Source organism: Anoplopoma fimbria, chromosome 20 (assembly GCF_027596085.1).
Source record: "Anoplopoma fimbria isolate UVic2021 breed Golden Eagle Sablefish chromosome 20, Afim_UVic_2022, whole genome shotgun sequence".
In the NCBI taxonomy this organism is placed as follows: domain Eukaryota; kingdom Metazoa; phylum Chordata; class Actinopteri; order Perciformes; family Anoplopomatidae; genus Anoplopoma; species Anoplopoma fimbria.
This window is the reverse complement of record NC_072468.1, coordinates 9,733,995-9,750,315: the sequence shown is the minus strand read 5'-3', so window position 1 is coordinate 9,750,315 and position 16,321 is coordinate 9,733,995. Positions and strand designations below refer to the sequence as shown.

The 16,321-nt window shown below is 40.9% G+C and overlaps 1 protein-coding gene across 3 annotated transcripts in view; it reads right to left on the bottom strand.

Moving 5' to 3' along the window:
- Positions 1–430: 430 nt before the first annotated feature.
- The window catches only part of oxr1a (oxidation resistance 1a), a 149,449-nt gene continuing 133,558 nt past the window's right edge, over positions 431–16,321 (bottom strand). For 2 of the 3 annotated variants that reach the window (XM_054621113.1, XM_054621114.1), the window contains 8 exons: positions 14,408–14,573; positions 11,277–11,442; positions 8,054–8,134; positions 6,729–6,854; positions 3,929–4,081; positions 3,680–3,775; positions 2,805–2,878; positions 431–2,569 (listed from right to left, as the gene is read on the bottom strand). In XM_054621113.1, coding sequence (XP_054477088.1) covers positions 2,434–2,569; positions 2,805–2,878; positions 3,680–3,775; positions 3,929–4,081; positions 6,729–6,854; positions 8,054–8,134; positions 11,277–11,442; positions 14,408–14,573 — 998 coding nt within the window. In that variant the 3' untranslated portion in view covers positions 431–2,433. The remainder of the gene's footprint in view (positions 2,570–2,804; positions 2,879–3,679; positions 3,776–3,928; positions 4,082–6,728; positions 6,855–8,053; positions 8,135–11,276; positions 11,443–14,407; positions 14,574–16,321) is intronic. The other variant, XM_054621115.1, reaches the window with a different exon arrangement.

Sequence of the window (16,321 nt, the reverse complement as noted above, 5' to 3'; positions counted from 1 at the left end):
TCTTTACCTTTGTTTGACAAAGGACAGTGTTAAATGAAAGGGTATGACATGCATCTTGAGCATTTATTTATTCGTCCGTATAGCACATTATATCCCAAGATCCATTTGTTTCCTGCTTAACATTTGGAGTTTACAGTTGTGTGTGTCATTGTTGCTTTAATTTGAAGAGAGCTGCCCACTTAAATAATTCAAACATGTGTAAGCAGTGGGTCACTCAAGAATGAAACTAAATCCAACTTACATAGCAGCAGCAGCAGCAGTTCCATTGACCAGACTAACAGCTTAATGATTCATTGTAAAATGTATTGATCTTTTTAAATTCTGTTACTTTTGAGTTTTATGATGGCTTTTAAAATTTAACAACCTGTTTTAATACAGCCCTGCTAAATAGGTAAAAAACAAAAAAATAAACATCACAAATTCAGTCATATCCCAGGTTACAACAATTAATTCAGCTTTATTGTTATTTATACATCACTGATACATTGTATTCTGGTGAAATAATTGGAAGAATTATCCATATTATTCTTTGTGACGCTCCACAAGGACACAAATACTGGTGTGGAAGACCAGAAAGGGGGGAAGAAAGCTCGTCGGGGGAGAGTTACGTACTGTACACGTGTCCCTTCACCCATCAGCCACCTGTCAGAGGTCAGTCTGCCCAAATACCTACCTGTACCTATGGAGACTCACCTGACGGCCGCACGAGGAGAGAAACCCCCCCCCCGCCATGTTTCACCGCATTCAACCCCCCCTTCCTACCAGAGTAATCCTCCTTTTAGACACACAGAGCGTTAGGGCATACCCTTATTGATATTGGTAGCAGCAAGCTTTCTACTAACAGTTAACATCTTAATGATCTAAACAAAAAAAGTACTGTACAGCTACTGCTAAGAGAATATAATAACCTGGCCTTAACGCTTTTACACCAGATTAAAGTGCTAGAAGCAACCCACCAATCCACACTTTATTATATATATATATATATTTATATAGCATTGTGTATTTATATATATATATAAATATATATATTTATATATATATATAAATATATATATATTTATATATATATAAATAAATACATATATATATATAGGAACAAATCTACTATTTGAACATTAATTTACAGGGTAATATACATTATATTGTAACAGCTGAAATATCAGCACAAATAGATCACTGTCACACTTAACAGCAAAATATATATGATTATATAAATCCATATATAATCATATATACCAATATATAATTGTCATATATGCATGTAAAACAGTTAACCACGTCTCAGGCTTTTCAAATGATACCCAGAAAAGCATCGTGTATCAAGACGTAAAAGCTTTCCAAGTTTCTCTCTTGAAAGAGCGACAGGCGGCGGCAAAAGTGCTGCGGCCCGCGGGTAGTTGAGGTCACAGGACAGTTATTTGCATATTCCACAAATCTATTGCAACACGTTACTGTCTACAAACAGTACAGCCAGCATCCTGCGAGAGGAGCCGGTGTTAGCTGGACACATACACCCACTGAACAGAACGTTACGACGATGGTGATCTGGTTATAGCTATGTGCTTTCAGATGGTGTGCTAGGACGGTGAACAACAGGAGGACTACAATACACAATACTCTATAGTTGAGCCTCAGAAGACAACCCCCAAACTTTGCTGTAAAAAGACTAACGTCCCTGCTACCCAGTAAATATTCTCTCCTCTCTGAGTCAAGTGTCATCGTATCCTGCTGCTGATGGGTTTTCTATATCAGTGTTTCACCACAAAGCACAACTTAAATGTGACACTCGACCATCACCGTCAAGAGTAATGGAATGTGTTCAGCTTTATTCTCGTTTCTTGTCCCTCTAACTGGGTCTCTCCCCGCCGAGGCTGACGGCACAGTGAGTAACAACCTACTGAATGAACAAAGTTCTAGGGGGTCTGAGATGGTGCCGGGGACTCCTCGAGGTTCTGTGAAGTTCAGGTGCACTATCCGGACCGGTGGGGCAGTTCTCTGTTCCTCGCAGCAGTCCCAAACTTCAGCCTCCTTTATCTTCACCACCTCTCAGGTGAGAGGAGTTCTGACAGTCCCTTTCCTCGTCAAGGCCTGATGGCCTCTTTTCCCTCTCCTCACCCCTCTGATTCAACCTCATCCCACAATCCCGTCACCATCATTTCCACTAGTTCACACACTCCCCCTACTCTGCAAAGACGCTGCACAAGGCTGTAACAAGATACACACAAAGGTAATTTTTCACAAAGAAAAAAAGCTCCGTAATAACTGCAGTAGTAACGCACAACAAGCATCCGATAGCTGGCTTCCGGCCCGGGGCGCCCTGGTGATGTGCAGTTAGGTTTGGGGCGTTGCCATTGTTCTAAAGGAGGAGGACTCCTCAGTTTGCCCTTTGTAGGACTTGTTGTTTTTTTCCCCCTGTGGTGCACTGTTCTGTTATTCAAAAGCCCAGATCTCTATGTCCTGAACATAGAAATCCTCCTTTTTTGACAGCATGGGGTTCCCAAATGTTTTACAGGAGTGACTCCTGCCGTGGTAGAGGTCTCCGTCCAGCCACAGGCCAAACTCACCGCTGGAAGGAAAGAGAACAAACTAAGCAGGGGGGCCACAAACTATTTCTCCAGGTGGCTACAATCTCTGATGCATCTTTCTACAGAACTAAAACATTCTTAGGCAATTAACATAATTTATCTGCCTCTTTAATATCATTATTTCATTTAGCTGCCATACTTTGAACTATATTGTATCATTAGATTCAATTAAAACAAATTTCTGACACTGTATCATCAAAGGCAGCTTGGGCTCACCTTCCTCCACCAAAAGCTAAGGAGTCCATATCTCCCTTCATGAAGAACATGTTGTCCCCTGTCCATTTGTACACCTGTCGCAGACACAATAGAGCACATATTAGAAGATATTACAGGACATGTTAAATGATGATATTATCAACATCCAGAAGTTTTAAATCCTGCTTAGAACAGAACACATGCATGTTTACCTACTGTGTGACCTTGGTGTTTAACAAAGTTACATTCATCAAAGACACACAATAACACAAACAAACAGACTGATCTCAGTAACCCTGGCTTAAATCCATTAAGTGTAAATGCTTTCAACAAGAGATGATAATCAAGAATGCAGGTCACAGAACACTAAATGCCACTGAGTAGTAGTGAGGCTTTAGAGAACTATATCATGTATAAAGATGTGTAGTCAGACATTTATCACAGCCTTTATGAGGACCAGAGTGTGTCTGGGTGTCACATGCATCGAGAAAAATATGTGACTGACAAGCATGTTCGAGATGAGGGCCGGTAAGCATGTGCATTAAACTGGTGGTGGGAGGGGTGACGACAACACAAGCTGTTAAAACTTCCTCAAACTTGCTGTCATTATCTACTTACATTGTACTTTACTTTTCTATCATTGTAGAATGAGAGATCAGGATAAATAAATGTGCAATTATCACATCAAATGATAGGTCTATAAAGAAATGCATAAATAAATACACAAATATAAGAGACTTTGCTTTGTTGAGACGGTCTGTCAATCGATCTGCGCTGCGTTTCAGCACCTGGGACAGTGCCGCAACAACACACACAAATATACATTTCCCAAATACATTTTGGGAAATGTATATTTTTCTAAAACCAACATCTACAAACTTAGGAAGGCAGTGTACCTCGAACTCTGGATTGAAGGTGAAGAGGAAGGTCTCTCCTGTGCCATAGAAGCCATCGCTGACTTTAAAGGGCTCAGATGCCAACGCACCAAACACCTGGAGAGAGAAAACACAAGTACAACTGATTACTGTACACTCGGGACACGACTCTGACATCAATAGGAGAATTATTAGAAATTGATAAACTCTCCAGGTCGGTTCCAATATATTACAGTGCACTACTTGCAGTCTGTTAAACACGCAGCTTACCTGGCCGTCGCTGTCCTTAATAACCATGAGCACTGGAGTGTCCTGGCCCTGCATGGCTCTGTACAGACTCTTAATGCTCATGCCATGCTTTGATGTGCCAAAAGCCAGCGTCCATGGGTACCCAATGGTCCGAGGTGGGAGATTCCTGGCAAGCTGTGGGGGAAATAATAAAGAAAAAAGGAAGGATGAAGGCAGAAAAAAAGAGGAGAAAGGAAATGAAACACAGAAAGGCCACAGCCACCAATGCTCAATTACATCTGCGGTGACCTTTTAACACTGTCTGGTGTTTAAAGAAGAGTAACAGGGCTCCAAACACACAGAGCAGTCTCAGGAGAAAGAGAGGTCCGGCCCTCCCTGAGAGAGCCTGCTGCCCTGCTGCTGCTGACAGACTGAAGGATTAACAGTGGAGCTGGTGCATGGGGGAGATAAAGCCGACAAAGGCGCCGGAGGAGCAGTGCAGTTTATGTTTCATTTTAACGGGCAGATAAAACAGACACTGACTAAAACATGGAATTAAAAGTGACAACTCTTTTAACAGTATGCTGCACCATTTCCTCTGTATGGAACAAGGGCCTTTAAATGTTCTGTTCGCTCTCCAATAATTCATCGGTCCCTCTGCTCTTTCTTTCCCCTTGTTGGTTCAGCACATCCTCCTGCGGCGGAGCAGAAGCGGTCGCGTAATCGGCAGTTGTAGATGAAGCAACGAGGAGATGAGCCTCGACTTGGCCAACCTCTGCGAGCCGACTTGAGCTTGAGGTGATTGGAGGAAGCGGCACATTGGCAATCAATCAGCCAATATGCCAACTGGGACTCATTTGTGACCGCAAAGCAGTTGGAATTATCAACGGCTAAAATATCTAAATGGAATTATGTCTAATAAATAAATAACAGAATGAATAGCATATCAAATACCTTAATTGAGTGCTCGTATAGATGCAGTGCCGACAGCACTGTGTAGATACAGCAGGTCGGAATTTGAAGTGGCCTATGAAAAGGTATTCAGGGAATTCAGGGAATATCTATCCTGCCAGCACATTTCCTGTGTCCGGTGCAGGCATGTCAGCGGAGTGGAGAGCTGAGAGTATTGCTCCACGTTCAACTCAGATTTCTCTCTTCTCCACTAAAATCGCTCACTGCTCGCTCCAAAACATAAACAGGCTGCATTGTATTGTAATAAGGGCTCTGTTTTTTTTTTCTTTTAACATTCAAAGTTTCTATTGAGGTTTTCGAATAAAGGAATGTATGCTGTGACGTCATTGCCCAAAAAGGAAAACCCCTCAAACTAAATTCTCAGTTTGAATAAAGTTATCCATCAGATGACATTAGTCTTTCTTTAATGAATATAACTGTGCAGCTAGCGGGAGAGCTTAATGCTAACAAAATATGGATTGAAGCAGAATATTTGGTTCACTAAAAGCATGTTAAACATGTGAATTGTGGAAATGATTAAATCTATCTTTTTTTCAATAAATTTAAACTTTTGGACTTTTGAACAACGCTCTGGAGTGCAAATGTTTGGATCACACGAGTCAAACAATCCTACGCAGCCACCACTGGAAATTAATTCTACAAATAGTATAGTACTTATTATATCAGTGTAGCCTAATCTTTGTATGCAACTGTGCAGATATTCCGGGTTTTAACAGAATGATACACATGCAAAAGAAAATGAAAAATAAAGCTGAGCAGCATTCAAATGTCGATTTAACATTTGAATGTCTTGTGAAGAGTTCAACTGGTTGACCTCTTAATAAAATACATTTGTTGGAACTTGAATCATGGCATTAGTGTTCTTTTGTATTTATTTTAATGTAGGCTCTTTATATGGCTTATAAAACATATGTCCATAATTAGTTCTATGTGGCTGGAATTCAGGAATATTAACAGCCATATTAGCTGTAAACCCACAGAACAACCGAATGACCACAGCTTATTGGTTTCTGTGTCTGAGGTAAGGAGTACACCTACAGTACCTGCTGATGATTCTGTCTATACATCTAGATACATAATGGTTAGTATAGGAGTGAACACATTTATTGCCCCAGTACATTTAGACAAATAATCCTGAAAGGGTGCTCCAGGAATGGATGAGTTGGTTAGTTTTCTTACAAATTTGAAAGTGAAAAGACCAGCAAGTCCTCTCATTTGCATGTAAGAGCCAACCACATGACCCACAGACCATATTATATTAGAATATGCAGTATATCCATTTCAAGGATAAGTCTATTACACTTATTAAAAATATTTTTCTTATAATCAATTCCCATCAAGAGACCAAAAATAAATGCATTAGCCTATCTCATTATCTTCGAACTTTCCTATCTTATAAGTGGCAAGAGCTCCAAGCCCATTGGTTCGTATTGAAAATGTACATCTTTTAAAAAAGATAATAGGTAATTTATTGAGTTCTATTTTCGGCAGCAGATTAATACACACGTGTTGAACCAGAGAGCATTTACATATATTAACAGTTCCCCCCTCTCTTTTTCTTTTTTTTAAAACTAAAGGAACATGTTCACTAGTCCAACTGTGTGGCTCTTTAATGTTTTTTTGTTTTATAGTTTTCAAACAATAATGTCCCTCTGTAGCACAAAGGATTAAAATATATCATGCATTCGATGCACACACTTGTTAGCAGGATCAATAAATTGCTGCTTCTCGTCGTTTGTGTGATTCGTTGGCGATAAGATTGCCTGCCTTATCTTTTAAATTGTGAGTAACATTTAAATGCACATAGTTAGATTAATGATATGTTATAAGGCAGTGTTGCATTAGAGCAGGTTTGTGCACCAGTCTGTACCTTCTCTATCTGGTCGGCCTCCAGGAGGTCACTGGATTCTCTGAGGTTGGGTTTGAACGTTTCTGGCTCCAGCTCTGTCTTGATGGATGTGCCCTGCTTGGAGTTCACCTCTTCCTTGGTGGTGATCTACAAGTACAAATACACGTCAGACATGCATATACACTCACAGGGAGTGGTTTGAAATTCAGCTTCCATAAAGGCACTGGCACTTGATGTGTTCAATTACAGCTATTTGTCATAAACCTAAAATGTAGTTTTGCATCATATCAGGCTATTCCTACATAGTTAGACTATCTAAAGCAGTAACCACAAATCTCTACAAGGTTTTACTAAACAGCTCTAGGATAAAGGCTGGGATGACATGAAGAAACTCGCCTTTAACCAAAGCCTAACCTCAGCAACAAAAGCTCCCATTTTAAATAAACAATGTTCCTGCAAAAATTATGAACGCAGTGTTTGCTGGAGACACACTGATAATCCAACAGTTTGATGAAAGCTGAATATAGCCATGCCACTCTCCAGACGACTAGGATTGGTTTGGCAGACTAGGGGAGCGGGCAGAGACACTGTCTGGGAGAGGAGAATGCAAAGTGAATGGGAAATCAACCCAATGAATAATTTGCACTCCCCAGTTTGACATTTTCTCTGACCAACAGACTGTTTGGGTTATTTATCTTTCTCGATAACAGAGGCTGATTGTGGGGCGCTTCACCACTGGTGGCTGGGTTACTCTCATGTTTCAGTCCTCATTCAAATGGGGCCTACCTCCATTGTCCTCAGAAAACATCACTCACCCAATCAAGGGAGTCTTACTTCCACCCTCTCACCAACACACAATCGCTTTATCCTTAAATATTCTATACATTCAGGTCATTTGAGCAATACCCATTTATGTGTGGCCTATATAAAATCTACGTATTGATCATATCTGATCTAGTGGGTTGACGCTCTAAAAACACCATTACAAGGAGTCTAAGATGGAAAGCCTGACACATGGAGATAAGGCTGCTGTCACATGAAAACCTCATCAGGTAGTTTTCTGTTATGAATTGATAAAACATATTTTTTTAATCAAATGTTTGAGAAGTCATTCCCAATTGATGTTGTATAGCAAGTTTGGAATAAGTTTTTTGAGCCAAACACTCATGAAACCTACTTAACACATAACAGTTATGTAAAGCAATAATAAGATGTGTTTTTGAGGTTAGTATGCGACATCAGCAGCAGCTGAAGCCTGCTAGAGCCTATGGGAGACCATCTTGGTGGGGGCGGCCGCAGGGCTGGGCAGAGCACAGAGAGAGGGCAGACAGGGCTGGTCAGGGCACCTGGAGTCTTTTGCAGAGCGAGCGTAGATCTTCACTGTTTAGTGCATCAATCCGACGGTGGTACTCCGTCAGAGACACTACCTGGTAGTATAAAGACAGGAACAGGTGGAACATAAAACTCTGCCAGATCTATCGCTGGCAATGGAAAGGAAAGGGTGAGTTTTTGGAAGGTATTATGTGCACCAAGTAGTGCGATTTCAGTGTACTTAACACTGCTCTTTAAATAAAGGTAGATGTAAAATATTTTTAACTTTTAACAAGAAGAGAAGGGGTGGGGCATTTAAAAGTGCATGTTTCATTTTGCATGTTTGTGTAATATGTTAAATAACACCACCATTGGACTAAAAGTTAACTTAAACCAAAGGATGGAAATAATACTCCAGCAGAAGGTACAATCAGTCTCTCCAGAAATGCAAAAAAACCCCCCACAAAACTTAGTGAGAAGACAATAGTTGAGGTACAATTGATGAAACACTACTTTCCAAGTCCATGAACATTAACCCACTCCCTCTTTGTCCGGAGCAATAATCCACAACTACAACTGCAGCCCAGACGGACCAACGCGATGACCTATAAGCATGGCTGCATTCCAACAAAGTTACACCCCACGCTACAAACTCCACTGAGAGCTGCTGCCTCTGTTCTGCCACTGAGTTAATGTTGGTGTTTACTAGTCCATCGTGTCTCGGTACAGGAAAGACATTTAAAGCCTTAAGCACGATATAAACAAACAAAGCCACAAATAACAAACGCTGACAGTGATATTGACTGGTCTAGGTCTATATTTCAATGAATATTAAACTGTCTGGGAACATATGTCATAAGCTGCCTTTAGTTCTTTAACTGTTTTCAAAATTATTTATTATTTTTTTTATTATTATTATTTTTTACAACTGAGACTAACTTGCACTCACGTTTTTTGGTAACAAGCTGCCTCTTTACAGCACTCAATAACGTAGCAGAACGGGTAAACTACAGCCTTAATAAAAAATACATCTGTGCCTCACTTCACCTGCAGCTCAAGGATTTTTAGTGCATGTGTCCCCTGATAAAGGGCAACATAAGGCTAGCAGCAGGCTAACCTGACTTTCAATGTCTATCAAATCCCTGTTATCTGAACAGATCAATGTCATGAAAAAGCTCAGCCTTTGGAAGTGACCAGTGAATTACATATGGTGTCATACAGCACAAGTGACTATTTAACTGTCACTTTACAAGCTATACACTCGAAACATTTATTTGAACATGATAACTGGTCACTCTGAAAAAAAGTATGGTAATGTAAGGTTAGGAAACTAACTAAAAAGGGGGCAGCACCTTTCAACTGGCAACTAGCAACTTGAAACTTTGAGCCAGCACACAGAGCCGCACACATCGTATTACAGACAACCGAGGAGAGCACTTTCCTGACTGCTAAACAGTGCTTACATAGTGGCCACTTTGTTTAACATCTGTCACTGACCTAGAACATATCGGCTAGCGGGCTAGTTAGCTTCGCTAGCGAGCTAGCCCGGCTGGCTAACAACAAGAGCAAGAGAACACACACACACGAATAACGTCCACACATCACTGACACACGAGCAAGGCACCAGGAACATACACAGGTGTACTTGGGGGTCATCCGTTTCTCTTGGTCTTTCACCCTCCTAGAAAACATGTCTTGCTTTCTGGGCGATGTTGAAGCTGGAAAGTCACATTACAAATCCTTTAAGTTCCCCCGTGTAGCCCCGAGACAAGGAGACGGAGTTGGTATGAAGCCTGGCAGCCTGCTCGACTAAAATAGAAACATTTTTTTTTCCAATGGGGTTTCTACACCGTAGGATTTGTGTGACATCGCTAAAATCCAATAACAATACGGGACAGGAGAGAAACCGGCTCCCTATTGGTCAAAAGAAAATATGACCTGTCCCATTACAGACAGGATTTAAAGACACAGTAACACCACAAACCCATGAGGTATAGATTGTGATTCACAAGATCCCTGGTTACAAAAACAAAGTCCAAATTCAAACGAATAAATTAATAAATACTACATTAATACGAGACAATTGAGCCAGCCCTTTTGTAAAACAAAAATATATTAACTCGACAAAACTATGTTAGTAAAACATCTATTTTCTTTTCCTTGAAGCTCCATGCAAAAGCGGTCCTGCTTAAAATTCATGTACAGGACAAACAAAAGCAGCAGGTTCCTGTTTACTTATTCAAATGTAATGGATCATGTAGTGACAAACAGATTTGTTTCCTACATCATTCATTTACATTAAAATTTTAATCCTGGCCAGTGCTTCCATCGTATCAATTTCTTCATGCAACTGATGCATCCCTTTCATTATCCACAGACTCGAAAAACAATCTCAATTTACCAAAACCATCCAATGTGTAGTGCAGTGATGTACCCCATTACAGTGCTGAAAATCTAGATGGACATCCCTTGTCTATGCTCCTTAGTCTTAATGCCACATTCTGTAAATGTGCAATGAAGACACCTTGAGAAGTTAGTTTGACGAGAAAGGAAGTCAGATTGAATTTACATCGGTGCCACATGAGTTTGGGGTGATTTCATAGCCCAAAAAACCCCCAAACTGTTTAGTTGCTCAATGATTACATTCCCTGCAGCAACTCATAATTGTGTTAGCCTTTTGCCATTCAGCAAAATTAGTTGCCAAATGCTGACCAACGCTTGTGACAGTCACACAACATGTGATGGAACTACATTACACTAACTGAGAAGATTAAACAATTACACAAACATGCAAAACACTTTGGTTGGAAGTTCAGAGAAGCGCATTTCCAAGCAAAGCAAGTGTTCACACAACTTACACAATTTACATGTGATAGAAAGTTCACACAAAAGGTTACCATCAAATCAAGAAATATGCAGTGGTACATAGAAGTGCAATATAAAGAAGCAAAATACAAAACTAAGGCTTTGAACACTACACAATTCTGATGGATTAAAAAACATGATCAGCACAATACGTTCGGACTATGTATAACATAATGAAAGCAAATCAACACATTTATATAAAACATGTAAATTAACACACAAAAATAAACTTAACAATACACCACATAAAGTTCTGGCTTCACAAGTTATGGATTAAACCATAATGGTGTAATAATAACCATAGCGGGGAACCATATTTAATCCATGTCTGTGAGGCTTGAGACAACACAACAGGTGTGCTTTAAGCAGGAGTTCTAGCCGTGTAGACCTTACCTCCCACTCCTTGACGTTGAGGTCGGTGATGGGCTCGTCCTCAGCTGTTTCTGTCACCTCATTCTTCTTGACAACCATAAACCCAGGCTCTTGTCCCATCCCCCTGACCCCCTCACCATACATGTCCGGGCTCCACTGCATGAAGAAGACGTACAGGTGGTCTGACCTATGGGGAATAAACACAACTCCCATCAGCACATCAACTCCCAAAAGTCAAGAGAATAACTGAATATTTTGAATGTTAAAGCAACGGCCCTAACGGCCGTAAGAAAGCATTTCAACATCAAGAGACAGACACTGAACAAGACACAGCGTGTTCTTGTCAGTATCGAGTATTTTGCAACAAAAGTTATCACTTTGTGCTGAAGTGTGGGAACACTTTGGGGAAAAAAATGGTCTTATAATGACAAACAGTTGAACCTGCCTACATTGGTTTTGTTGTTCCCTTGTGGGCAGCCGAACAGGCTGTAGACACAACATTCACGTATGATGAAGTTGTTACAGCAAACGGGTTAGCTAACAGTTTTTTAATTTACACATAAAACAAACAGACATGACAGAGCTGTGCAGGCTCAGTAGTCTGAGCTTTATTCAGTGTTGTGGTTGTGTACGGCTCATTCAATGGCCTCCCCTTCTTCCCACACCATCGCTGGGACACTTAAAGACACATCATGCGGGCCGCCTCCCATCTAGGTCAGGCTACAGAGAGTCTAGCGGCGTCTGAAGAAAAGGACTATGAGCCGCTGTGTTGTCAGTCCCAACAGCTTATGATCACGCCTCCCACACACCTCAGCCTGCTTGCAGTGCCAAGAAAGACAAGTTAAAAATAATGAATAGTCACTTGTGCGAGCCACGTCTCTAAATACTAGCTCAGAATCTGCAGTGCCTGCGGGGTTGTCATCCCCAGGAGCAGAGTGCATCGCAGCAAACTTGTTTTCCAGGTGGGAAAAGCTGCAGCTAAGCAACCTGCACACGACAACAACAATGCTATAACAAACAAGACTCCTGAAGTTCATAATTAATAATGCAGTGCGCGGGGGGATGGGGGTTCTGTGTCATTACTGCATTCTTAACACATCACATAACCAAAAAGCATTTATGGAACCATGACTAACTAAAAAAGACAAGCCTGTTTGTTTGATTCAGATGTGATTAGCAGCCTGAGAGAACACCAAGGGTGTTGCTGCTGTTAAAGTACAGACCCATGTACTGAAAACAGCAAAGGTGCTGTGCAATTTAAAAATGGAAGTGACTGATCAGATTCACCTCATGTTTGCTATCAACATTATTGTTCCTTTGTATCCTTCTCTCTAAAGAGATACAACAGTCAGTGTAACTACCACTGAACTGGAGCCAGATTTGGCTCTAATGAATGGCCTCTGATTTATTAAATTAGGCTATTGGGATTAACTCTCCATATAAACATATTACGCAACTTTTCATGAAATGCGTCTCCTTGCATCACAAAGAGCTCTAATGTAATTATGACTGCTGCTTGCTTGGCAACTGTACATCTAGACGGAGCGCTCCAACTTGGAAAAACACAAACAAGCCATATCTATTTGAGGTTGATATAAAACATTACAGCGAAGGTCAGAACAAGTTCCTGAGCATTTTTGTTGGCGGAACACTTGCTGAGGATACAAAACTAGGAAAAACACAAGCTTTATTGTTTGATGGGTTGTGTGCGTGTTAGGGCTGTAAAGTCCTAGTCGACTGGTCGACTTATTGGTCGATACGTTCTGGGTCGACCAAAATTCTGATTGGTCGATTTTTTGCCGCGTTAATTTCATAAAGTCGTCATCAGGAGGAAAGTACCAAGTGCTAATGGGGGTGTTTTCAGAGCCCTGTTTCACAGAAAACAGCCTGTCTTCAGAGAACACCCCCCTTGTTTTCACTATTTTGGATTAGCCCACTAGAGACAGGTAGAAGAAGAAGGTCCATGTTATTCAACGTCCGGTGGTTTAATTGCTGAATATTTATTTTATTTTGAGCGTTTCATTTAAGTTTCATTTGAGTCCTCCTCCTCTACCATCCATGTCAAAGACATCGGCAGTGTGGCAGAATGTTTACAAAATAGATGGCGGGAAAAAAGTCGAATGTAAAATCACAGCTCGACTACAAACATGGCGTATCATCTAAAAACGGTAATATTTCAATATTATAGCCTATTAATATCATATTAAACATATTTCAATATTTTAGTCTAATAATCGTTTATTCGTTTTATAACTGCAGGATCCCTCCGATACACCAGACCAGCTGATGTTATCCTCCTCTATCATCCAAACGCAAACATGAGATCACAGAAGGAACTGTCAGTTTATTGCTCAGGATATGAGGCCCATTGGTGTCGTGGAAGGCCAAGGTTTTAAGAACCTGTTAAAAGTTTTGGAACCTGGATATTCAGTGCCAGCGCGCCAGACAATCATGCCTTTGCTTTATTTTTGGTACATGATCTGGGATGTTTAATAAAGATAATTTTCCCTGAATTGTTGTTTAATTGCCTTCTTGTGCTGATATCAGTATATATTTTCGGTAATCATGTGCTATTATATTGCGCAGATGCACGTGATGCCCCCCCCCCCCATTAGTCGATTTTTAGTCGAAATTTCAGGGTTTCAGTCGACCAAGAATTTCTTTGGTTGATTACAGCCCTAGTGCGTGTGTGTCTGTCTGTCCCAGCGCAGGAATAAAGTGCATGTCTGTTTCCCTGCAGAGTGAATGAATAATAAATCGTTTTGCTGTCTGGTAGAGGCAGCACAGGGAGATGGGCAGGAGCCGCAGTGGGAGTCAGACCTGACAAAGAGTGCATATTTGATTGGTTTCAAATATTAAAAGGACTGGAGGTGAGGGCGCCTTGGTAACTCAGCTGACTACTGTGGTGTGTTAGGAGTAAGGATGTTAGGATCGCACAAGGCCAAATATCTGCAGCTCCCTGCATTAAAAACAAAGTCTGCTGCACTGTAAGTGGACTTATCAGAGGCTACCATATCATGTACTTCACTTTAGAGTTTTTCCATTTTAAACATTGTTCCACGTAATCAGATACAGCACTGGTTTCACTAAAGTTATTTCAGCTGCAACAAAAAGGATTTGCTTGTATTCAAAGTTGTGGCTGAAGCACTGACCTCTCCTGCGGCACAGCAAACCAGTACTCGTGCTTCTTGCCCTGCTGGGCATACTGCTGCATGGAGGCGCTGGCGTTGGAAATAAACGTCTTCTTCATGGGCTTCCCCACCCGCAGACACAGGAACTTGTGAGTGGGGTGCTTCCGTCTCTCTGCAGAACCTGAACCTGGAAGAGGAAACATCACATGGTCACAAAAGCATAAAAATTATTAGTATTATTAATTGTGTTATTTTATAGCTAAATAGCTGCAACAAAACAGGACAAAGGAATAGGTTTGACATTTTGGGGAACATGCCTATTCGCTTTCTTGCTGAGAGTTAGATGAGAAGATTAAACATAACTCATAACTGTATGCTTAATATAAAGCTACAGCCAGTAAGCTTAGCCTAGCGTACAGACTGGAAACTGCTAGCCCGGCTCAGGCTTGTACACTTATGTTGTGTGTATTGATCAAACTAATGAGATATAACAAGTTCATTAGTGAGCTTTACAGGTGTTGCTAGGTAAACTTTGCAAGTTTTGGACAGAGCCTGGCTAGCTGTCCCCCGTTTCCAGTCCTTATATTTAAGGTACAGACACAAGAGTGGTATCAATCTAAACACCCAACTCTCTCAGGAAAGCAAACCAGCACAGTTCCCAAGTATCAAACAAGCTTACTTTAAAAATCACTAGTGTTTTGTTTCAAATGTCTGCCATCTAAAAACAACATACATCTTGTTGATTAACTCTGTGTTCTCCCCCTTATTCTTGCTTTATGCATGTGACCTAGTTTTCTATCCTCTATTTATTGGCTACTTCAACTGGCATTAGTCATTTTGCGGCAGAAATGCGACAGACGACAGAAACAAATGGAGAAGCACACTATAATTGATAGAGTCCTCTGCCCGTGGTACATTATCAATGGCCTATTATAAGGTTGCAGCCCCGGGGTGCTGAATGACATCACTGCACCAGTGACATTACACTGCCACATATTGTCAGCTCCTGGTTGGGCAATTCAACATAACTAGCAATAACGATAGACAAAATAATCTGCTTAGACAACACGCTCAGCGGGACAAATTCAATTTTCAGAATGCATTAATTCCGTATTTATGCAGCTTGTTTTTGAGGTTGCTGCCGTTACTTGTGTGGGCTGTGCTAATGTGCACAGAATAATGGGCAGCCCTGCTGAGATCCCATGAATTAGAGCTGCTCCTGCAGCCCGGCTCCTCTGTGCGACAATAATTGACGGGGAGAAAATGGCGAATCTCGCTCTCCACCTGTCTCTCTATCTTGGACTATTTCGTCTTTGGGAGAGAGATATCACTTTTTTTGGAATCACAAGTACGTGTCTAGAGTGGACAGTGGGTTGTATGGACACAAGCGAGTGTGACATACTGAGGCCACAGTCGGATAACAAGACCCAAACTGTGCCACCCAGGCTCTAATTAAAAGGATGCTGTCATGGTTTTGTATGTGTTAGCCAATTAACTACTAATTGCAGAGGATTTGCCAGCCATTTCCTCTAGCACATCTTCCAGGCAGTCACCGCTTTCCTAGCTCATTTACATCATCTTGCTGGAGATGGGTTATCCATCACAGTGAACACTCTGCTAGCTTTATGTTATCGGTGGTGGTAACACAGTTGGGAGAAAGGGCTGTTTTAAAACTACTTGCAGGTGTGTTCAAGGATAATTTGAAACTGCCATTTGAACATAAGTTCTCAGTAAACCTTGAAGACGATGTCTATTGTTTTTGTGAAACAATAGACAATCTTTCTTCTTAACTACTTGCTAAGGAGAAAGATGAGGAAAATGCCTGTAGCATTTATTTTCTTTCTTCTTCTATTTTGTGTACAATAAATTTGAATGATTGCACATAAATATACGTTATCTAAAAGTATTAAGAGGTCCACATCTTATAACTTTATT